A 25,278-nucleotide genomic window follows, 5' to 3' on the forward strand; every position below is an offset into this window, starting at 1 on the left:
AATATGGACGATTCATCCAATACAGGATTCACATAGGAAAAACTTTTTTTTGCATAATATTTAAAAATATTTCATGAGTTAGGGAATATATTATTTTAGCGATAATTTAGCATATTTTATAATATTTTGTAAATTATGAGAAAAAAATAATAGGTACTCTATTTTATTTATAAAATTAATGTTATTGATTTTAATATTACGGTGCCTGAAAAAATAATTTACCAACAATAATGTTGATTAAAAAAATACACACGGTACTATTAGAATTAGATAATACTATTATGTCGATGTCATGGACCTTAGTTTATAATAGTCGCTGTGCCGATATGTATTAGCATTAATTACAAACATTTATACGTATTTATAATCAATGGTACTAGTTTAACTGTATATCAAAACTCCAATTATATTTTGGCTTTGCAATATTGCGTATTTTTACGTTTATAAAATTAATAAAACTCAAAAAATCCATTAATTTTAAACACCAATCTTTTAAAACAATGAAAAAAACCGTTCAACACAAAAGAAACTAATTCAACTGTTACTATAGTGCAATTTATTATTTCATATTTAAAAAAAAAAAAAAATTAAAAAAATTACATATTTAAAAAAGTGGGTAAGTGAATGTCGCTCTGCTGTACAGTAGGTTACAAGTGGGTCACTATGTAATGGATGGTGTTAAATTTTAATTCAATGATATAATATCATTGTATAAGTAAAACGATTCTGAACGAAAATGGTCAGTCAGCCTATGATATTAGTATATTACTAAGTATATTTGATGATATTAAGGTGATTTAAGTAATTTATAAACAACCTATTTACGCGGAATCTTGTTTTAAATTTTCAATCCTCAGCTATAAAAGTTGAACATTTTATACATTTTTAACTACAAAATTATTATCAAATTTTAAATGTGATAAATGTTGTCAAAATTTGAACTTTAAATGCTTATAAAAAAAAGCCTATGTATTTTTAATATTTTTCAACTGCTATATTGTAACAATATATCAGGATAGGATCCTTGTATTAAATTTTCACGCTTTTATACTCAACAGATGACATTTTATTGATATTTATAGAAAAAAAAAACTAAAAAAATTGATAATTGACAATGTCCGTAAACAGCTCAAAAATAGTCAAATTATTTTCGAAATTGTATGGTGTATAGAAAATGCTAATATAAACATTCGGTGAAATTTTCAAGTAACTACAGTCATTCGTTTTTTAATTACAATAAAATAAGATAATGGTTACATGAGAAATTTTATTTTATAGGTAGGTAGCAATTAGAAACTTATATATTCATAAAATATTTCTTAAAATATTGGAGGTTTAAAAATTTAATACGAAATTCCTCTTAAGTTTGTCTAACCAAAATTGAATAAAAAGTACCGTAAGTAGTCACATTTATTTTTTACAAGTATTGGAAGTTCAAATTTTGACGATATTGGATATTCAAATTTCAAATGTTTATTACCTAGTAATAACGATTTATCCGCAAACCATTTTTGTTATTTTGTCATTTTTCAAAAATTATTAATCGTAGAAACTTGAAACATATTTTCTGTATTACTTCGATGTATTATTATTAACTGTGCGCAATTAAATTTTCTACATTGATTTTAAGCAACCTGTTTATACGACAAGCGTGTGTCTAGTTTACCAAACCGCAGTACCATATTACGTAGGTACTACATATCCGGGCTATCGACTTTTCACTGAATAACAGCCAATTTATAATAGATAGCTGTTAATATTATGATTATATGAAATAAATATTGAAAGTATAAACTTAGTTTATAGGTCAGGTCGCAGGCGAAACCGATTAGGGGAGAGTGTTGTGCATAAACAATATTAATAATCGCGATGTTGAGACTTGAGAAGATAATAATTGAAATATAATTCGTGGATAAATAGTACGGATATCAGCCGTGATAAACAGTAAATATTGTTATCTATATCGATGCTTCACGATCACGGATAATTTATATTCTGGTTGTTTTCAATTCTGTAATATTATTATCTGTTATTAAAATATTCGACAGATCTACATTCTGGCCGTTTTGTTTCTGGAACACCATATTATGCGTCCCGTCGGACGTATGCAAATTATTTAACGGCCAACGGCCGTGCGGTGTTCTGTGGACTGTGATAACTGACAACTGATAAGTATTATTACGAAGTAATGTGAAAATGGTTTTATAAAAGTAATGATTAATAAATTAAATTAAATTAAATTAATAAAATCAAGTAGTATTATGAAAATATTTAAGTAAATATTATCTTGTGGCGGACAACGGCATTCACATTCACATTTATATTCATAATATCATGTTTAATGTTATAGTACATGACAGTTAATTAAATAAAACTAACACCAGCAAAATCCACGTGCCGATCCTATCAAAGGAGCCAACATTGTATATAGAAGGAACTGCAGGAACACGGCATAATATTCAGATGTACCATAGCCGCTATTCGCCAAGACCAGAGCTACATCACCCCACACTCAGCCACGTACACTTTTATATGATTACTACTTGAAATATATTTCTAGAATAAACAACTATTTCATTTTACTATTCTAATTGCACGAAATCCCGAATGTTGAATAGTCTACGAGTTACTACACATATGTCGCATAGTGTACACTGCGTATTGGATGTTTCACTCGTGTGTAGGTACTAACAGTAACAGTACTTATAAATAATTATTAAGTTATAATATTATTATAAGTTAGCACTATTAAATTAAGCACCTTCACGCCGCAGGAATTGTACAAATTTAATACATTAACTATAACTTTTATTTTATTAAATAAATAACTATTTTACATTCACTGATGGATTTGGAATTGTCTTGAATTAGTTAAAACACTTCATCGCCTGGATCATTAGCAAAGCTGAACATAATTGGCTCAGTCAATAAAGGATTTACAAAAAAGGCAAACCAGCAGTATTGCTCACTGACAATTCTGTGCATGAGATCCAAACAACAACAATGTAGCAGCACTGTTATTATCAACATTTTAATTTACAAAGGTAACATTAACAATAAGAATAATTAATTAAGATTTATTACATAGATGTATGTTACACAGTTTAATGAATTACAATTAATAATAACCAAGAATAATTGAGTATATTGAGGTCATATTAAAGTGTTTTATTGTAAATTATTATATTTGGGGACATATACAGCCACACTCAACATGATATATCTGGAATTAAATATCTGAAAATTCATATTGTTATGGTTTATATTTTTCTTATTGACCTGATATTAAATTAAATAATACAGTAAACTCTCGTTATGCCGAATCTCAAGGGGAACAGAAAAATGTTTGAGATATCGAGTTTTATTAAAAAATTTAAAATAAATAAAATAAAATATGACTATGAAAAAGTATATGAATAATAAATAATACGAATACCTAAAATACATAGTTTGAATACTTAAAATACTGAAATAATTGAAATGACTGAATATATTATTTTTTTTTTTAAAAAATCTGTCATTAATGTTTGCTTAATACTACATGTTGTCCACATGATGTGAAAAACTTCTGTCGTCTAAATTAAGATGATCAGCTACAAAATTCCATTTATCATCAGAAATAGTAGTTAAAAACCGGCTTTTATGAAGCAATTTATTCGAGATAACGAAAAACGATTCATTTTATATTGAGTTATCGAGAACAAAACACTATTTAGTGTAATAGTTGTTTCAAGGGGAATTCAATGTAGTTTGAGATAACGAAAAATTCGAGATATTAAGAATCTACTGTATTTACTTAATACTGTTAAGTTATATTTGCATACATTGTATAAATAATATTTGTTCATTATTAAAAATATTGACGCTCTTGTGTGATACCTGTCTTAGAACTAAATATTTTATGTTTACTTAACATAAATTATTGAATAATTTAGTTTCATTATGTATTACTGTAGGTACTGTACTGTTGTATAATGTATTTTATTACAAATTACAGATATAAAGGATGTTTTGATATCTACCACACGTTCTTACACTAGATGTGTCATTGAAACATTCAGCTACTCATATTCTCGCCATATAATCTACAGAGATCTGAAACATAAAAATTGAACATCACTGGTTGTGTGAAATTTGACGATTTTGCTTTTGCCATAAAACCAAAAGTAAGTATAAAATACATTAAAGATTATAATATTTTTTTAATTGATATTCATAAATCATAATATATTTTCAGAAGAGAAGAGAAACAAGGAAGTTCTATAGAACACCAGAATACATTACACCTGATCTATTTTCAACAGAGTTCATGATTTATTTGGAGTACTTATGTTTGAATTGAATTACTGTAAAAAAAAGCCCAAGGAAAAAATATTACCTAGTAGCAAAAAACCACAATCTTTTTATTTTAAATTTTAGTTGATATTTGATTATAGTAACTCAAATTCCATAATAAAATATGATTTTTTTTTTATTAAATGTAATTTTAATTAAACAATTTTTTTAGACTATACTAAATAAAATACATTTTTAACCATGTAAGTTATCAATAATATTATATAAAATTAAGTAAACTGTACTTTGCTCAAACCAGATAAAAAAACACTACATTAGTTTTAACATAGCAAATTAATGATCAGCAGATCACGTTTACCTTTGTTATTTTAAAAATTAGAGTGACTTAATCTATTATGAAACTTAATGATAAAAACATAATTTGTGTTTGCATGGACATTTGTTAACGATGATTCAGTTTGTAAGTGAGTTATGAGCATTTTTAATTTGCGCTATACTTTTTACCTACTAAGTTGTATAAAAAAATTGTTAGTTGCATAATAAAAAGTTAAATTAACATATGTATTAACTTTTAACTTCTAAATGAGTTAACCAAAAATGAAGTTACTTTTTTTTTATTGATGCATATTAACTTAAATTAACTAAGTTAAAAAAAAAATCATTAACTTTTCCATCCTTGCCTATTATATATACAAGAATTGCTAAAAAATTGATCCATCATTAAAAAACCCCACTTACAAACCTATAATATTGTAAACTTATAAGTTATAACCATTTAGTTTCATAACTAGGTTGATTTTTAAACTAGCGTAGCTAAATGTAATTTTCTGAGCTTAAATTTGGTATGTTACGCACTAGTAAGACAGAAATAACAAATGTGTGTGTACTGTTCTCTTGATATACCAACATTTTTATCAATAGTTATTATAAATATCAATATTATAAGTATATTTATAACAAAACACTATACAAGATTTTTTTTTCTTAATCTTTTTTGTTTTTAATTAGTAGAATTAATGTACAAAACAAATTTTAATAATTTAATATTGTATTATAGCACTTAACTGACCAATGACATATTTGTGTTAAAATGTTTTTCCTATAACGACCAAAACTATAAACTGTTGTCTATAGGTAATAGTGTACCTATTTATTATAATGATAGTGTTTACCAAGGCCGAATTATGGTCATAATGTAAGGGCCCAGGCTATTACTTATGGTGAGGCCAAAACAATTTTGTTATTTTATTCAGATTTAATAATTTATAATAAATATTAATTAAAATCAGTAAAGTATATTTGTATATTGTAGTATACATAATTGTATAGTCACGTTAATTGATAAAACAGTACTTTATATTTGTTAGCCAACTATTATAAAATATGTTTCTTGATAATATAGAAAAATTACATTGTATTCTAATTTTAATATACATTTTTTCACCATATGCAATAAAAATTAGCGGGTAAGTGGATGTTACTCTGCCGTACAGTAGGTTACAAGTGGTCACTGTTATGGATGGGGTTAAATTTGAGTTCAATGATTTAATAATATCATTGTATACAAAAAACGATTCTGTGCGGAGACGGTTTGTCAGTCTGGATATTTTATATTGTTATTATTTATTAAATATTAAACAAGCAAGGCCCTGTTACAATAGACAACAACATTACAATCATTATGATAATATATAACAAAATAGGAATATAAAATTAATGATAATAATAGTAATAGTATTAATAGTATTAATCATAGACATATAAATAAATATGTCTATGGAAATTGATAAAATAGTAAACAGTGTACAATAATTATTGAAATAAACATAGCGTCCTTACAGGACGAGATGTCACAGTTCAATGTTAATCTCACAAATGTATGAAAAGCATACACCTTAAGAAAATATATGAAGTAATTTAATACACAAGTATAGGCGCAAATTCATTAAAATTTATTGGGGGGCTAACATTTTTAACATCAATGTGACTAATGTGAGTAGGGGGGCTTCAATCCCACACAACTAAAAAACAGTATTTTTTGGGAGAGGGGCTAACGAAATATTTGGGCAGGGCATTTGTGCCTATGCTGATCAAATCATCTAAAATAATAGATGATTGTAAAAAACTTTTTCTCATTTTTAATTTTTAAATTTATTTTTTAACATTCAACAAATTTACTCTAAAGCAACTTGCAATGTTTAATTTAGATAATGGGGGGACGGAGTGGCCGAGCGGACTAAGGCGTCGGCTGCGACGCAGCCGACCCTAGTTCGATACCTTGGTCGCGGACGGCATTTTTTTTGGGCAAGTCACGGTGTCCGGAGAAGAAGTGCCGCCATCCCCCCACCCGGGGCGGCGGGGCACGGCAGAAACCTACGGGTGCCCCATTAGAAATTCTGCCAAAAACACACACGTGTACCAACCTAACCCATTTAAAAACCTACAGTGCCCTCCCCCACACCCAATGGCCTATGTTGCCGCGGGTTACCCATTAAAAAAAAAAAAAATTTAGGTAATGATATCCATGTGTTTTGAGAACTTAATGGTTGAACATACGATGGTCGTTTGAAGCTATATTAATTGTAATTTGTTATTTTGGTATAAGCTCACTATAGTTAGAAACCTATAACATATAACTGTTTAAATTATAATTGAATATAATCAAATGTTTCATAATACTGATTATTGATCAAATTACCTGTTGTACCTACCTAGTGTTTATTGTTAATACATAATCAGGGCCGGTGTTATACTATGTTATATGATTTTGACGAGGGGGTGAGATCAAGTATTTGCCGACTGAAATATAATTTATGCCGACTGTAAAAATGTCGACCCGTAATTTCTTAAAATAAATAATAATGTGAAATACCTATAAAAATTCCTGGTTTTTCTGTATAATACATAAGGTGCGCTAAAATAATAAAAATTTGATAAATATTATACAAAAAAACATTATAAAAAAAAACTTAAAAAAATTGAACTAAAACATTTTGAACAGTTCCATGCATATAGTCTGTTATACTACTAATTGTTACTTGTATATCATACAGCCGCTAGGCATACAGGTATACAGTCTGGATTATTTTAACTTGAAAAATTGTGTATTATTAAATCAATATATGATAAGGGTTATAGGAACCAAAATCTAAAATAAAACTTCAGCATCTGCATATGTTACACTTATGGAAGAACATAGGTAAACCAACGCCGTGTAAAAATTGATCAGGAACAAAATATATTAATATGTGCTTGCCAGTGGTTGTTTTTTAAGTTACCCATTTGGGCTGGTCGAAATTTTTACCCCCCCCCCCCCCTCTATTAAAAACTGAAATGACACCACTGACTGTAATAATAAGTAATAACAATATAGGCCTACTACCCACAGCCAACAGATAGGTGTTTGAGATAGCGATTAGCGATAGCATAGGTACTGATTGACGACGGTACTAAAAAAGTTTTTATAGGTATTATATACGTATAGCAATCGGCAGTATTTTGATTTCTAAATCAGTAAACTCTTAAATTGTCAAATGCGTATAGTCGAAAAACAAGGAATTCTACTTCCCCTTATTTGTATACTAACACTATTGTGGAGTCAATAGTCATTGATTAAATAATAAATATCCACTTATATTTTAAATTGTTTATAACATAGTAAACTATTAATAGTGTCATCCTCTGACTAATTACCGATTTAGAAATCAAAATACTGCTGACCAGGGCCGGACTGGGTCAAAATTTTTTACCGGAAAAATAAAATTCGGCCCACTTAGTCATACCAATAAAAACAACCCTAAAAATTATTTAAGAATTTTAAGAATTTGAACACTTAATATTATTATTAAAAATATAAAAATTTTAAATTGGTTAGTATAAAGAAATGTTATCATTTTTATTTTAAATACATATAAAATTTTATTCCAGAGACCAGAATACACATTAAGGGTCCCGGTGCCAGTTTTTCAAATTTTCCACAATTCTATAAAATTTGAAAATTAAATTTTATATTTTAGTTTCCACCTCAATTATAATACTTTATAATTTATAAGACTTATATTTATTTATAAGACTTTTCCACTAATCTACTACCCGGTACCTATTTAGGGGAGGTTGATAAGGGTGTATTATATCGAAAAAAATTACTTGACGGGAATAACTCTCAAGCTTTGTAGAATTGTCAAATTTTGATGACTAGGTATCTTTTTACCTGAAAGAAAAAGACTTCCTACAGCTCGCATCGATCTCTGATTTTGTATTTAATTTCACAAATTGTATTCAAAAATTTGAAAAAAATGTTTTTTATCTTGTATTTTTTTAGACATATTATAAAGTTAAAATATTGAAAAACAGAAATCGATTCGATGGAAAAGTCTTATACTCTTATAATTGAGGTGGAAACTAAAATATAAGAGTATAAGACTTTTCCACTAATCTACTACCCGGTACCTATTTAGGGGAGGTTGATAAGGGTGTATTATATCAAAAAAAATTACTTTACGGGAATAACTCTCAAGCTTTGTAGAATTGTCAAATTTTGATGACTATCTTTTTACCTGAAAGAAAAAGACTTCCTACAGCTCGCATCGATCTCTGATTTTGTATTTAATTTCACAAATTGTATTCAAAAATTTGTAAAAAATGTTTTTTATCTTGTATTTTTTTAGACATATTATAAAGTTAAAATATTGAAAAACAGAAATCGATTCGGGCTGTAAAATATTTCTCCCTAGCAATTAAAAAAAAAAAAATTATGAATTTTGGTTGATTCTACAAGGCCGTTATTGTTATTCCCGCAGAGTGTATTTTTGAGGACAAAATGGTATCGGCACCGGGCGCCTTAATACATATTAAGCAATTTCTTAAGGTTTGAGCGTCTTTTGCGAAATTGTGTCCACCAAGCACATTATTATACCTTAGTTCAGCCACTACGGCGGCACCGGAATTGGTGGGAATTTGTGTGATGATAATTGTAGTACATTTTAGGCGGTGCTCACGTGGGTTACGATAAGGTAGGGATTACCGATTAACGAAGACAATAATATGACACAAGCATCTTTTTTTGACAATTTATACATTTTTTCACATTTATTTTGAGGAATTTCCTTAATTCTAAAATGCGTCTATGTCTGTCGAGAGGATGAGCCTTACCCGATAAACCTAAAAAAAAAACCGTCCTTATGATGACAAGCGGACCATCGCGGACCACTCCCGGTATCTCGCCTGCCCAGTCCGGCCCTGCATGCCGCGGACTGCCGAGGACCCGTTCTCGTTTTTATTATTAAAATTTTAACTTAAGAATATCTAGAAAAACAGTTTTTAACAAGTCGTATAATTTCTGACAGCTTTCTGTTATTAAGAAATTACCGACTGATAGTTACGAAAAATTCAAAGGGGGGGGGGGGGGGGGGGGGGGGTGACGACCCACCATATTGCCGCCGTCCCTGTACATAATTATATTAATTTTCTGTAGACAAAAAATTCAATCGTTCGGTGACATTTTTATTATTCGTTTTTTATTATTTTAATAGTAGCCCTCTCAGACAGTTAAACTACATGTCTTAAATGTCCTGTGACCCTAGTACATAGTGCGTCCGATAGTTGGTTACGCTCAAGGTCGATACGATAGATCGACGCGGAAAAAAGATGTTTGCACCAGTGTCCAGTAACATATTTATGGGGGTCCAAGGGGTATGAACCGCATCGCCGCCGAAACCGTACAAGGAGAAGAACAAGCTACGAACACCGTCCTGCGACCCTGGTACCTAGTGCGTCCGATGGATAAGCAAAACGTCCAATCAGAGAAAAAAAAAGACCAATTTAATAATTATTGCTACTGTTAATTTTACATTTTTATTTATTATTACTTTTTGTATTTGTTGATTAATCACACATTATATTTCTATATCTGTTATTATAAATAATAATTATTGTATAGGGAAATATTGCAAGTTATTGGTTGCTAAAAAAAAGTAATAATAACCAATAACCACAATATCGTCACCTACAACCTACGTATTCAGTAAATTCACTAATGTAAATATTAGTATGCTATAACATAGTAATATATGGTAACTATGCAGTGGCGTACCTAGGATTTTGTTTTAGGGGGCCCAATATTTTTTTACATCACTACATATTTTTATAAAAACACTTATATTAGTATAATGGTATTTAAAAATATATTATTAATTATTATGTATTATATAAGAATACGCACATAAACAAAGTATTAAAATTAAAAATATTTATTTATATACCAAAAAAATATAATTAAAAGTAGTGTTTTATAAACGAAATTGTAAACGTCTCAAATGTTGTTTTTCAAACAAATCTATTACTTCTTCTGGTTTTATATAAAAGTATAATATAATTAAATATTAATTATCAAAACAAAATCAGAAACCTGAATTTTTCGTGATTATAAGTATTATGTCACAATTAAATTCTTACACATCTTTTGGGCCATGGGGAGGGGGCAGGCCCTTCTGGCCCCCTCTTTAAATCTGCCACTGCAATTATGGTATTATTAATTATTATTTTTCTCATTAGCAATTTAATCATTTAATTTTAAAATAATGAATTCCTAATTATTACAATAACCAAGTTTTAACATTGATATTAAGGCATAAGTAGTAATAATAACAATATGCGACCATTATGTATAATAACTCCATTAGGAATTAATATGGTAATTAGTTTAACAACTAAGTTTAATATGAGTAAAGGATATGATTATGTTAAGAAACCTAATATGATAAGTTGAATTTCATTACATTTGTGCGCAGGGGTGGATTTACACATAGGCCACCAAGACACGTGCCTAGGGTGCAATATTTTTTGGAGTGCAATTTTTAGTTAATTTTTACTTTTACTTTTTAGTTTTTCATAATTTCATAATTATATTTACCTAAATTTATATTTTATATTAATTTTTTTTTGTTTACAACATGCTAGAAAGTGGAGAATGGCTCACGTAGTTAGTCGCAGTAACGATTTAATTTATAAGCTATAATAACCTTGCCGTTTGAGTTTAACCCTGCGACCGGCGCGTGGCCACCAAACTAGTCTATTCTTAGAATACAGGAATTAATTCTAGAAATCAGATGTCTTGATAAAGTAATTAATAATAATAAACATTGCGACGATGCGCGAAGCTGGCACTGTCGCCCGTCTCCTGCCAGTGCATACTGCTTAGAAATTTGCTAATCGATTACGACTATAGAGACTAGAGTGCTCACCACTTTAATCAGTACCTACCTGGTTACCTATAAGAAAACATCAATTACAATACTAAAGATTAAACATGGGAGCACGCCAATGTACGGATCGCTAGTGTTGTAATGCCTAGGGGCGGAAAATGGTAAGCCCCTGTTTGTGTGTCAAACTTATGAATATAATATTTATTTATATAGATAATCGTTACAAACTTCAAATTTTGAATGTCTTTAACAGCTTAAAACGAGTGTAAATAATAGAAAATGATAAAAACATTTTGTAAAATATCAAATATCTTAATATACGTAATATATTATAGAATATTTTTTTATAGTGACACTAAAGATCAAAATTGGTTTTGTCAAAACCCAGTTTTGCATAAAACTCCCAGGTTCATTTTTTTTTTTTTTTGTTTTTCCCGATGTTTTAGTAAAATATGTGTCTATATGGATTTTTTTTACTTTTACATCCTAAAGACCAACTAAATTTACTTTTCTATGAAAAATGATGCTCAATTAGAAGCAACCAAGCATTTTCACTGACCAAAAGGTGTTGATACACATGATAAAAATTAAAGAACCACACAAAATTGTAAAACTAATCCATTCATGAATCTAAAATACGATCTAATAGCTCAAAACAATTCAAAATATTTTAGAAATTTTATCAGGTATAGGCATTGATAAAATTAATATTCAGTAAAATTTTAATGTATCTACAGTGATTTATTTTTGAATTACAACAATATAAGAAAATCGTTACATGAGAAATCGAGTGAATATCCAATTTTGAATTAGTATGAACGACTAACGCTCATAAAAATGTAATTTGACTTGCACGTAGACATTTTTTTTTTTTATTAAGGTAGACAAACTTATGGATAATCTTGTATTACATTTTCAAATCTTAGATTTAAAAAGCAAAAGGTGGATGTCACTCTGCTATACAGTAGGTTACAAGTGGGTCACTGTAATGGACAGTGTTAAATTTGAGTTCAATGATAAAATATCATTGTATAAGAAAAACGATTCTGAGCGAAAGTCAGTCAACCTATGATATTAACAAGTATATTTGATGATATTATTGTGAATAAAGTAATTTATATATAACATATTTACGTGGAACCTTGTTTTAAATTTTGAATCCTTAGCTATAAAAGTTGAACATTTTATAAATTTTTAACTAAAAAACAACTATTAAATTATAAATTTTGTCAACATTTGAACTTTAAATGTTTATAAAAAAAAATTGTGCCTATGTATTTTTAATATTTTTCAACTGCTATTAAAACAATATATCAGGAGCCTTATATTAAATTTTATTGATATTTATAGAAAAAAAAACTAAAAAATTGAAAACTGACTATGTCCGTAAACAGCTCAAAAAGAGTCAAATTATTTTCAAAATTGTATGGTGTATGGAAAATACTAATATAAATATTCAGTGAAATTTTCAAGTATCTACAGTTATACGTTTTTTAATTACAACAAAATAAGAAAATCGTTAGACGAGATCTCAAAAGAATATCGAATGTTGTAAAAATATGAATTTCAAACGCTCATAAAAATTTAATTTGACTTTCTTGTAGACATTTTTTTTTTTGATAAAGATAGACAAACTTATATACTATTATCTTGTATTACATTTTCAAATCTTAGATTTAAAAAGAAAAAATTTTATGAATTCTCAACTCAAAATAATTTGGTAATTTTCGTGATTTTTTCCGTATTTTGTCAAGATTTGAACTTTAAATGCTTATAAATAAAAACTGTGACTAAGGATTTTTAATTTTTTTCATCTGCCTTTGAAACAATAACCTAGGAGCCTTCTATTAAATTTTCAAGCTTTTTTACCCAACAGATAAAATTTTATCTGCTCAAAATAAGTCAAAATATTTGCAAAATGTTATGGTGTATAGAAAATGCTAATATAAACATTCGGTCAAAATTTCATGTACCTACGGTCATTTATTTTAGAGTTGCACCAAAAACCAAAATCGATTTTCTCAAAAACCTAACCAACTAGATTCACTTTCCTATCAGAAAAGTTATTGTTGAAGAAAATCCAAGCACTTTTACTGTCCTAAAAGGTGATGACACAAAAAAAAGTAAATAACAAATAAAATAACAAAAAAAAAAAACACACATCATTGTAAAATTAATACATTCATCGCTTCGCTCAGAATCTAAAATTTAAATTCAAGGGATATTTTCGTTTTTAGACCACGTTATCATTTTGTTATTAATTTATTATAAAAAACAAAATTGTTATCATAAATATATAATTTTATCATCAATTAAAATAAATACATTACATTCAGACATATCAATATATTTATAATATTAATAAAGCTATATAGGTATTTGCATCCATATATTTTAAAATACAGAACTTTCGCGTAAAAGACGGACATTTGGCCACCCTAGATATATCACACATATAAATGGGATAGTTGTTTTAACTATTTGTAACTAATCATGTAGTTGATGTTATTTTTACTACATATGAGAATAGCAATAAACTAATAACAATATTAAGAACAAAATAAGGGGATATTATATTTATTTACATTTTTATTTATATGTATGCACAGGAATTTGAAGTACTACAATTAATTATTTTCCCTGTATTTATTTATTTATTCATAATTTAGAAGACAAGTGCCTAACCTTTAACTAATATAAGAATTAAGGTAGGTGTAGGTGATGCAGCCTGCAATTAAAATGAATAATTAAGTAACAGTAGTACTATAAAAAATTTAACTAATATAGGTGCCTAAACAATACAGTTAACAGATTTCTAAGTCCTACTATTATGGTTACAATTACAATTCATTTACTAATTAATACGATTATCTTACCTAAATAGTCAAAAAAAAATAGACACTTAGATCTCCATTTAAGTGGAGAATTGCCAATTAAATTTATGGGCTGTCCATTTTTAATTAAACAGCACATTTATTTTGAATGTGTATATGGACCTCATCACAAATGGACTTATACTTACTGTATTTTAAAATTTCCAAATATTATAAATATATTAATATGTCTGAATGTAATCAAATACTATAGATTAGAATACGGGAAGCTCTTAGATTTGCTAGGGGACACTGTAGCGCTCCATATTATAGTAGGTTGCCCATATAAGCCCCTTAATTTTTCTTTTTTAGACACCGATAACTATTAACTGATAAGTTATTAGTACAAAAGAACAACTACTTAGCTTTTTTCTAATTTTTAAATTAAGTCCAATAGTCCATTAGCCTTTAGGTACTTAATATTATTTTGTTATTAGTGTTAAAATATAGAAATATATACATAGTTTATAATAAAACTTGCAATACATCATTACCATTCACCTGTATCAAGTGTATGGCTGTATGGATTATGGACACTGGATTACTAAAACAAGGTTTATTTCATAGAGCAATACTTGATGGTTAGCTTATTGTTTTTACAATAATTTGATATAGTTCTACACAGTTATACGGGTCTTAAGTTTTAAACATTTTAATGATATCGATTAGTTGTGAAAAAATAATTATATAATTATCACAAAATATTGATTATACTAACTAAAAAATATGTACAGTGAGAAATGTGTGACATAAAGATTAATACAAAATATTATTAAAACAATATAAAAAATTTAGGTACCTACTAAATATTTACAATAGTGTACACCATCATTACAAGTCATTATATTATGTACAATGTACAAATACAAAATAATAAAAGAAATAGAACTTAGGTATGAGAACATTATAAAATATGTAGGAACAATATTTTTATATTAATTATGATATAATATGTTAAATTAATAATTAGGTGTATAATATAATACAATATTGGTAAAATTAAAGATAATACATTTTACAATTTGATTAATATACAATATATTGATAAACAAATGAACAATTTTTTTTAATTTTTTTTTTTTGAATGCATTTTGAAGACATCAATGTTGTTATTGCTATTTTTTATGAAACTATTTATTAATACATTTAAAATTTTTTTTAAGAATTAGGTCTTACATGCATCACATATATTTAATATAATATTAAAACAATATCAACAATTTTTATTATTTCTTTTCGAACACAGGTTTTATTTTTTAACAAAAGTGACTATATTTAAATTAAATATACACGTAACTTTTTTTGCAAATTCCAATGTGTTTTTAAATGGATATAATAAATTGGAATTTTGATACGATTTCATTTCTAAGTGTGTATTTTTCAGGTTGACTTGAGAATTATCCTCACTTTTGTCTGTTACATCAATAATAATTATTACTTTATTAGAGTAATTTCGTAAGGTATGGAAAAATAATCAATTATCTTAATGCTGATATCATTATTCATTGATATAATATTATGTTGTTTAATAATTATTGTTTTGGTATTTTGCATACAACAAAATATGTACCAATGTATATTGTACCCATTATAATATAATAGTAATCTATATTTTAATACCTATTTTATATTATTGATTTATGGCGCCAAATTATTTGTTTTAAAGTGATAAGGAGAAAGGGGCTGATAGGCAATCACATACATTTTGGAGCGCTATGACGCGCCAGCTGCAGGTTTCTACAGAGCTTCTCGTATTCTAATCTATAGTATTTGATGTAATGTATTTATTTTAATTGATGATAAAATTATATTTATGATAACAATTTTGTTTTTGATAATTACAAAATTATAACGGCGGTGGTGGTCTAATCGACTGCGTTTAGACAGACCCGTAGAAATCGTGTTACCGATAATCTTTATCATATATCAAGCGACTGCAGCAAACTCGCGTTTGTGATTTTAATGCCGGCAGTACACATATTTCGCCGAGACTTAAGGCGTGGCGAGGAAGCGCGAGTGCACGCAGTAGACACAGGCACTTGCATACTTGTTCAGGATTTCAGTTTTGACTTTTGAGTGAACATGGACGCTGTCGAGGTGGCCGCTGCTACAGCCTATTGTGCATTTGCGTACCATGATAACGTTCTCCGCTTATTCGAGCCCACGCATAAATGACTTTTTTTTTGTCTTTGTGAAGATTAAGCTTACGGTTCCATATAACAGGTTCATCTTGGTACAACTCCAAAAACTTAAACGTTAATTCGTTTGTCCAATCACACAACAAAAAACAAGTTTTGGAGTTCTTGTCTTTGAACACTTTGACCGAGGTATGTTCATAAATTATAATAGTTGGGCTTTTTACTTTTGAATGTTTGTAATGGAGGGTATTGATATTAGGTACCTATTATTCATTTTTACTTTTGTGTACCTAATCAGTATTATCGTTGTACAAGGATTGTTCCAAATAGTTTATAGTAAACCTACACGCTCATTATAATTTTTAAACGGTGGTGGTGCGCACTCTTTGATTTACACAAGTGCGATGGGTGCCCATGCAGTTGGCCCCGACATTTATTAAAGAACAATAATTACAAATATTTTAAACATTTTCTTTAATATATTAATATTGTTTTCCAAATAGCTGTATTGTTCTACTAAATAGACCAAAATCTCTGCCAAACGCCGATAGACAATAATAAATATATGGTTGCCCTTTTTAAAATAAATATACATTTGCGCATGTATTCGTAAAAGTGAAGTTATATGTTTCATTTGTCAGATAATTCGGAAAAACGGTGATGGTGCAATCATGCAAAACTAGTGGGTCCCTGTATTTGTTGTTATTTTTTATCACTTTTATTGAGTATCATATTCCAGTGGCTGGCGTTGGTAGTTTGGAAACAACAATTCCGTTATCATACTCTGCACAGTTTAAAAATAATAAAACTATCTAGTGTTACAATTCAACATTCTTTATTATATAAAGAAATGATTTATAACATAAATTAACTATTAATGTGCAATTATTAAAATAGTTCATACTGTTAAACCTGTGTATGGTGAATATCCTGATTCTTTCAGCTTGTCATTCTCTATGATTCTTTAAATATAAAAAAAGAATTTCAACATATTATGCTAGTCCATCACAATTATACCTTAGTCTATGTTTTCTGATAAGATCGTAGATCTATTATTTCTAAAATAACTATAATAATCATAAAGAATACATTTATAGGAACCAATAGGGAAGTAGGTAAAAGAGTTTAAAGAGCTATTTATTCTATATTTACCTTATTATTAATGTAACATTAATGAAATAATTAATTCCGAAACCCACAAACATATCAGTTATATAAACTGCTTAATAATGCACCAAAATAAGATCGTGACCAAAATCATTTGCTACCTTTGTTTTAAGAAGTCCTAACCTTTTTCATATCTAATATTTATTTTATTTATTTTATTTTAATAGGTTTATTTTCAACCAAGTTGTATTAAAAATGTAAGTTTTGTAACAACCAATCATAAAATGGAAAAGCGAAAAAAAGACAGGCAATCAATTTTATTATGGAATAGCTTATATAATAAAGTTACAGAATTTGAAGAATTAAAAATAGTAACTGTTGAAATTGAAGGCAACTGGTAATTTTTTTAGTACATAATTAAGAAATAATGCACTTGAATTATATTATACACAACATGCAACAAGTGTAACTTTTATAAATTATGTTTTGTGGTTATTTAGGTTCAGAGGGAAACTAATTAGTTACAATGAATTTAAAACTGAAAATACCTTAATTCAATTAATTGATTATGGCAATTTCTATGAAACTAAATTAGAGAATCTGTTTGTCATTCCATATTATTTTATATATGAACCATTAGTAAGTAAAAGTTATTTACATTTTAAACGCCTACATTTAATTTTTCACTTAATGTATAATAAGTTTTGTATTCTAGGTTTTACCAGTCACATTCAAAGATTTTATTCTGAAGAAAACAAAATTTTCTATAAAACCCCTTCTGTCAGAGACTGTAAATATTTATATTTATTAGTTTTTATTGTATATTTTATAATTATTTATTTATTCTTAGAAACTACATGAAGGAGTTGTTCTTGTTGATGTCAAATGCAATGATAGAAAGTTGGAAAATTGTGTTAATGAAAAACAATTATTAGAATCAAAAAAAGAGTAAGTTATTAACTTTAATATTATTTAGTAAATGTATATTTTATTATTGTTACCAATGAATAGTTAAAATTGTATAGTATAAAAGTCTTTATTTTGAATCCCACTCTTTTAGTACTTTATACAAATTTAAAATGGTATGATTTCTAGACATTTTTTCTTGTTAATTTTAATAGAGCCCTTAATTCATTATTTTCATTATAAAATAATTAAAGTAATGCTCTACAGGTACTTCCGTTGATAACCTTCGTTTTTTATAATTGACATATATGTTCTAATTGTTGTAAAGGTTTGCAGCAATAAAGCCTGTCTTCAAACCTACGGACATTTTAGGCTGAAATAATGTATAAATAATATATTTTATGAATTTTATAAATGTTTAATTGGTGATCAAAACCAAAATTGTATGAATTTTGCCCAATGAAAAAAAGAAAGTTAAGCATCAATGCTCTGAAGGTTCTTGGGCGTACAACTCATTTTCAGTTTACATTATGCCTCTATTGTTACTACAAGTTTCTTTAATTTATTTATTTTTAAATATGTTTTAGCATTGACTCTGCTAATGATTCAAAAATTATAAGTGTAAAAAATAATATAACCAATCGCCATGATAATAACGAATTAAGGTAAATATAATTTTCTTCTATCAAAGTACTTCTTGATTAATATGTTCATAGAAAAACTTATATTTACAGCTCATATGTATCTAGAACTCTCAGAAAAGGTAGCTTCATTAGCGAAAAAAATCTGAACAATGTGCCATTAAAAAATGAGGATTATTGCATTTTGACTTATTTTGAAGATTTTACTTGTTTGTATGTTGGAAAAGCTATAAAATGTGGCAATACTGGCAGTTACAATTTCGTTGATTATGATACTCTATTAAACACTGCTAATAGTACAGGTAAACCAAATTTATATTTCTTGCTGGTCAAATCGTTAAAATAAATTGAGAAATTTGTATATTCTAAACAGTTGAGTTTTGTAGTTATATTATTTTTGTTACTTTTTCATTTTTTTCAAACATATAATTTAATTATCTAAGACTACTTGTAAATTGGTGTTTCATTAACCACATATTTTATATTTTAATATTCAAAGAGTTCACCTTAACATGATGATAATTTATCGCTGCATCGACTATTTACATATTCCAAAATGCTATTCTTTGAAATAACTTCATATTATCGTTTCTGTCTAAGTCATCTGTAGATTGCATATGGTCAAAAAAATCAATCAACCTAACCTTTGGAAATAAATAACCGATAAGTGATGGTTATTACCTATTATTTTTAATAACATTTTGAGTATAACCTTAAAACACCATATTTAATAATCAAAATTGTAGCCATACTAACTAGTATAGTTTTCATATAGCAACAATAGGTAGTTGGAGATAACCAATAAGTACCTTAATTTGATATTCACAATTATTTTATGTCATAAACTACAAAACAATTAATTTATATATATACTTTTTTATTACTAGATAAAATACTAAAATATAATCCAGCTGTGGGAGACATGGTCAAAGTTTTTTTCATCTGTAAATGATGGTTTATATAGAGCAAAAATATTAAAAAATAATAAAGATTGTTATAATGTTTTCTACATTGATTTTGGAAACATTGAAAGATTCAAATGTTATATATGAATTGGCTGATGAATTGAAGAAGGTATTTTTTCTTATACTTTTAATTAATTTTTTCATTTTTAATGATTTATGTTTTGTTATGATCAAGTTTCCTATGGTTTTTACCCATACTACCAAAATTTGAGTCAAGTCTGTTTTCCAGTTAATAATACAAATATAATTACTATTTATGCATGTATAGTCTAACCTATATTTCTATTTATTTTTATTTGTACAATTTCAGCCTGGAATAGCTGTTAAAATAGGACTCGGTGATTTAAAAAATATTCAAACAACTGAACAAATTAAAGATATGTTTCAAACATTTTGTGACGTCGGAAAGCCATTTATGATTGTACGTAATGTATACTATACCTACTTAAAATTATTTGAAAATGGATACGTATCTTATAATTTTATAATTATTATTAATCATCTAAAAATAAAATATCATAATAAATATAATTTGTTAATTGTAGCAATAATGTTAATAATCAATCTATTAATTCATACAATGCAATTTTATTATAATTATTTGATACTTAATAAGAATACAAATATTTTTAGTTCAAATAGTATTTTACATACAGTGTTATAGATATTATATATTATATTAGGGTGGTCCTTATTTTTCATTTTTCATTTTTTTGAGATTTCCCCCCCCCCCCCCCCCTAAAAAGGTTCAATTACCTAAAAAAACCATACAAAAAAAGTTTCATGCAAATTCTTTAATTTTAACACGTGCCGCAAAAGCTCCAAAGTTACAAAAATAGAACATTTTCAATATTCAAATTTTTTTTTGATATTCTTAAACATAACTTTGGAAATAAAAATGTTATAAAAAATCGGTTAAGATACAATGATAGAAAACTAAATTTACTAAAAGATTAGATTCCAAATATTTTAATCAGAAAGTAAAAAAAAAAATCATGAAAATTGAGATATTTTCACAGCATAACATACAAATAATCATGAAAACAATTTACAATAAATAAATAACATAGTGACTTACTAATATCTTTAACATATTTTAAATATAAATGATACAACTAATTACTGTAACTAATTACTTATTACTGTATAACTTGCGTAAGTGTTTCTTTTCTGTGGTCAGGATATTTTTTGCAATAATCACTAACAACTTGTAATAGATATTGTTTTTGAGATTCATCTTTGGTTATTTTGTTGTTATAATCTTCTATAAGTTTTACTCCTCTTTCTGCAACATCATTTATAACGGGAATATTTTTTAAAATTGACAGAGCTTTATTATAATCTTCATTATTTGCCCACATTAATGGGTCTTCGTTCAAAAAAGTGGTATTGATTGCAAATCGTTTAAATAGTTTTTTAGTATTGACACATATAAAATCATCAATTTCCTTTTCTAATAACTCGTTTGTATTTTTTGCAGATATAATTAAACGTTGTGCATTTGAATTTATTTCTGATGAACATTCGTCGTTGTTTAGAGCATGAATCATTTTTCTTTTAGTCTCCAGTGGCACAGCCTCATCGAAAAAAGCAAATGCGCATAATTCCGCCGATAAATACCATAAGTGACCACAAAACTTTTTAACTGCATTCTGAGATATATCTTTATCTATAGAGACATAATGTAAAAGATCTTTCATAAAAGTCAAGTCTTGTAAAGGAGCTTTGATTGAAGATGGTGAATTAAACCATACTTTTATGTATAACTGTACAATAAAAATGCAAATACTTCTTAAGGCACTTTCTTCTTTGGGTGTTAATTTAAACTGTTCACAAAATAAATATATTTTTAAGCTATAAATAGCTTTGGCCATCCACCGAGCATGATGGATGGCACCTGGTATTTTAAAGCTATTATCATTTGAAAGTTTTCCACCCAAAAAAATTACTGTTAATTCTAGTAACTCTCGATAATCATCTCTTGGCTGCTTTTCTAATAGCCGATCCTTAGAAAATTTAATAATTTCGTCACATACATCATTTACAGAATCCATTACATTACTATTTTGTATGCCAGAATTAAAATTGTTAGGATTAATTGTTCTCCAGGCTTGTTGGAACCTTTTAAAAATTTCCACGTCTGGGCCCGATGTTGCCCCAAATTTTAAATCGAACACACTTTTCAATATAATTTCATATATATGATGGCGGCATGGTAAATATACTATTTCGCGTTCTAACAGTTGTTCAAGCAAAACACAAGCTCCATTTAAGCGACCTGTATTTGATGCTGTAGTATCGGAACAAAGTGCTTGTACATTTTCATCTAAACACCAATCTACAAGCGTTTGGTATACTGCATTGGCTTGTTCACGTCCAGTTCCACTATTTAGCGGCGGGACACCTAGAAGTTGTTCACGGCCATTTACAGACGCGATTATAGGCAGCCTATCGACTAAGCCTTTCCCAGTTAAATTTGGAAGAAGTTTTCCGTCCCAGTGTATAACAACTGCGTCTTCCTTAGCTAAATTATAGTCACGACGTATTTTTTCAGCACGTTGCTTACGGTATTTTATGCGAGATCGTCGTATCGATGATCGGTTTACAATAAGTTCATTAACATTATTACCTAAAGCTTCTGCAGTAGCAATGAAAAGATGTACAGCATTCCGGTCACTGATTTTACATTTGTCCAACACGATTGCAAGTTTTTCGGAGACAAAGTCATCGTACCCTCTGATTGGCTTGAAATATTTACTTGATGGACCGGGAATATCTTCATGTACAAATGCATCATTGTCCGCATCGTCACATTCGTCAGAACTACTGGACGACAGAAGTTCTACAGTTTTACCTGAAATTGATTTATTATTATTATACACACAACACTTTTAATATAGTACTATAGTAGTTATAAATTATTATTTTAGACTAAAAACTTACTTGAAGCTTCAAATTCATTACGAGCACGATCTTTTCTTTTATTTGTCGCTTGTTTCCAATCCTCTATGGTTTTTTTCTTTTTTATTTGTTTTTTGATCAATACCAAGCAATGATCCAGTTCGACCTTTCTGTCTCTGGGCAATTAAAAATGCTCTATCTTCTTCATTAGACATTAAATCTAAAGCGTTTGCGTTTGATATATCGAATAAATCGTCTAGCTTTGATACAAACTGCGTATTTTTTTCCATTTGAGTTGTACTTTTTCTATATTCTGACTTTTGCAAATTTCTCCACTCTTGGTATAAATCCTCCAACTTGGTCACACATTTTTGTTCTGTTTTTGTTGGTATAGATTTTTTTTAAAAGAGTTAAATTTGGTTATTGTATTTTGGATATTGTATTAATTGATTATATTAATCCACCGTAGGGGGAATTAAGTAAAAACGACAAATTTCGTATAACTTTGATACTTAAGAGTTTAATCATACATTTACGTACAAACAGCACTGGATCCACGATCTACCGCAGGTAGATTGCCTACCTGATAATCTACTGCTGTAAATCAGAATTTTTATTCCAGGCAACAGAAAAGTTAAGATAAATTTTGAACACCATACACCGAATATTAAATAACGGATTGAACAAAGTTTGAGTCATATAGAGTTGGTACATTTAACTGGCAACGTAGTGCACGGGATCAGCTATTTTTGATAAAAATATATTTATCATTAATACCTCTCGAAACATTCCAATACGTTTTCATTAACCATTTTTTATATTTACTTGCCGATCACATTAAACAATAAAATTTGAATAAAAAATTATACATATCATCCTCCGGAGGCAAAATAAACAACCAATCACGGGCGAAGCTAGTGTTCATTATAATTTTAAAATAAAGTATTATTTAAATGTTTATTATATATATTATTTTTTTTAGGTGTTTAATGAAAACTCTGAAAATTGTCTAGAAAATGTCAAATTAAAAGATATAGAAAATGGATCATATATTAATTCTAAATATTTAATGAAACGTACATCAACACAAACTGGTAATATTATTATCTAGTATCTATCTCTTATTTCATTTGTAGAATTAATAATAAATTAATATGTTTAAAATTTGTATCACCTACTATACTAGATACATCCAAAGTTATTGATCAACAGGCAAGATCACGAAGTTTAATTTTTTATAATGCTGCAGAATCTGATGGAAATAATGAAGATGACATATCTCTAATAAGATCTGTCTTACGTGTTATGACTCGTAATATTGCTCCAGCATTAGTCACTAGACTAGGAAAAAAAACAAGTGAACCTCGGCCACTTAAAGTTACTTTTCATGATCCATCAGATATTTTTATTGTACTTAAAAATAAATACAAACTGTGCACTTCATCTACATTCAGTTCCATTCAGATATCTACAGATCGTACTAAAATGCAACAAAATGAACTTCGTGATATCATAAAAAAACTCGATGAACGTAAAGCAGCCGGTGAATCCAACATAGTGTTGAAATTTGACAAAGGCGTTCCAACCATTTCAAAATACTAGATTACTGAATACTAGTAATCGTTCTAGAGGTGGGGTTGTTCTCTTATCAATGAATAATAAATTTCATTATCGTTTATTACATTTACCCATCAGCCCAGTTAAACAAGTATTTGTCATTATTAAAATAAACAATAGTTATATTATAATATACCTACATATTTTTATTATGTATATTTTCCTCCTCATACTGATATCTCAATTTACACTGCACATTTTGATATTATTAATAATTTATAAATTTTTCTTTTCTGATTTAAATAATTTATCTGTAAATTCTCTTGTTACGTGTGACATTTATCATCCGGGCTTATAAATTTATTTTCTCATAATTATTATAAGTGAACCAATTGAATATAATTTATGCATGTATAACTTTTTTAATTGTAATTACGCAGATATAACATTAAGCTTAGCTTCGATAGACTGGAATAAATTATTTAAAGATCTTAATATTAATGAAGTTCTCGACTTGTTCTATTCTATTATTTATGATATCATTAATATTTTTGTACCTAAAATAATTAAACGTCAGTCTTACTAGGTACCTTCTGTGGTATGGTAAAAGTTGCTCATAAAGTGTTTAAGAGTTTGGGTTTGGTGAGTGATTACAATACTTTTTCTAATCTTCGTGGAAGATGTAAGTTCTT

General features: G+C 27.8%; 1 protein-coding gene and 1 long non-coding RNA gene across 2 annotated transcripts; both read left to right on the forward strand.

Moving 5' to 3' along the window:
• The first annotated feature begins 2,063 nt into the window (after positions 1-2,063).
• LOC132933429 (uncharacterized) lies at positions 2,064-4,391 on the forward strand. Its single transcript, XR_009662884.1, has 4 exons — positions 2,064-2,684; positions 2,872-3,044; positions 3,998-4,166; positions 4,238-4,391. It is a non-coding gene; the product is annotated as an uncharacterized LOC132933429 (long non-coding RNA).
• Positions 4,392-16,453: 12,062 nt separating this feature from the next.
• On the forward strand, positions 16,454-24,631 carry LOC132939121 (uncharacterized). Its single transcript, XM_061006148.1, is given in 14 exon segments — positions 16,454-16,500; positions 16,569-16,698; positions 17,844-18,013; positions 18,117-18,255; positions 18,332-18,406; positions 18,467-18,564; positions 19,110-19,187; positions 19,257-19,465; positions 20,051-20,097; positions 20,099-20,193; positions 20,195-20,237; positions 20,439-20,549; positions 24,012-24,123; positions 24,216-24,631. Coding segments are annotated over 14 exon segments (1,770 nt in total).
• The last annotated feature ends 647 nt before the right edge of the window (positions 24,632-25,278 follow it).

The sequence above is a fragment of the Metopolophium dirhodum genome, chromosome 1 (assembly GCF_019925205.1).
Source record: "Metopolophium dirhodum isolate CAU chromosome 1, ASM1992520v1, whole genome shotgun sequence".
Lineage (NCBI taxonomy): Eukaryota > Metazoa > Arthropoda > Insecta > Hemiptera > Aphididae > Metopolophium > Metopolophium dirhodum.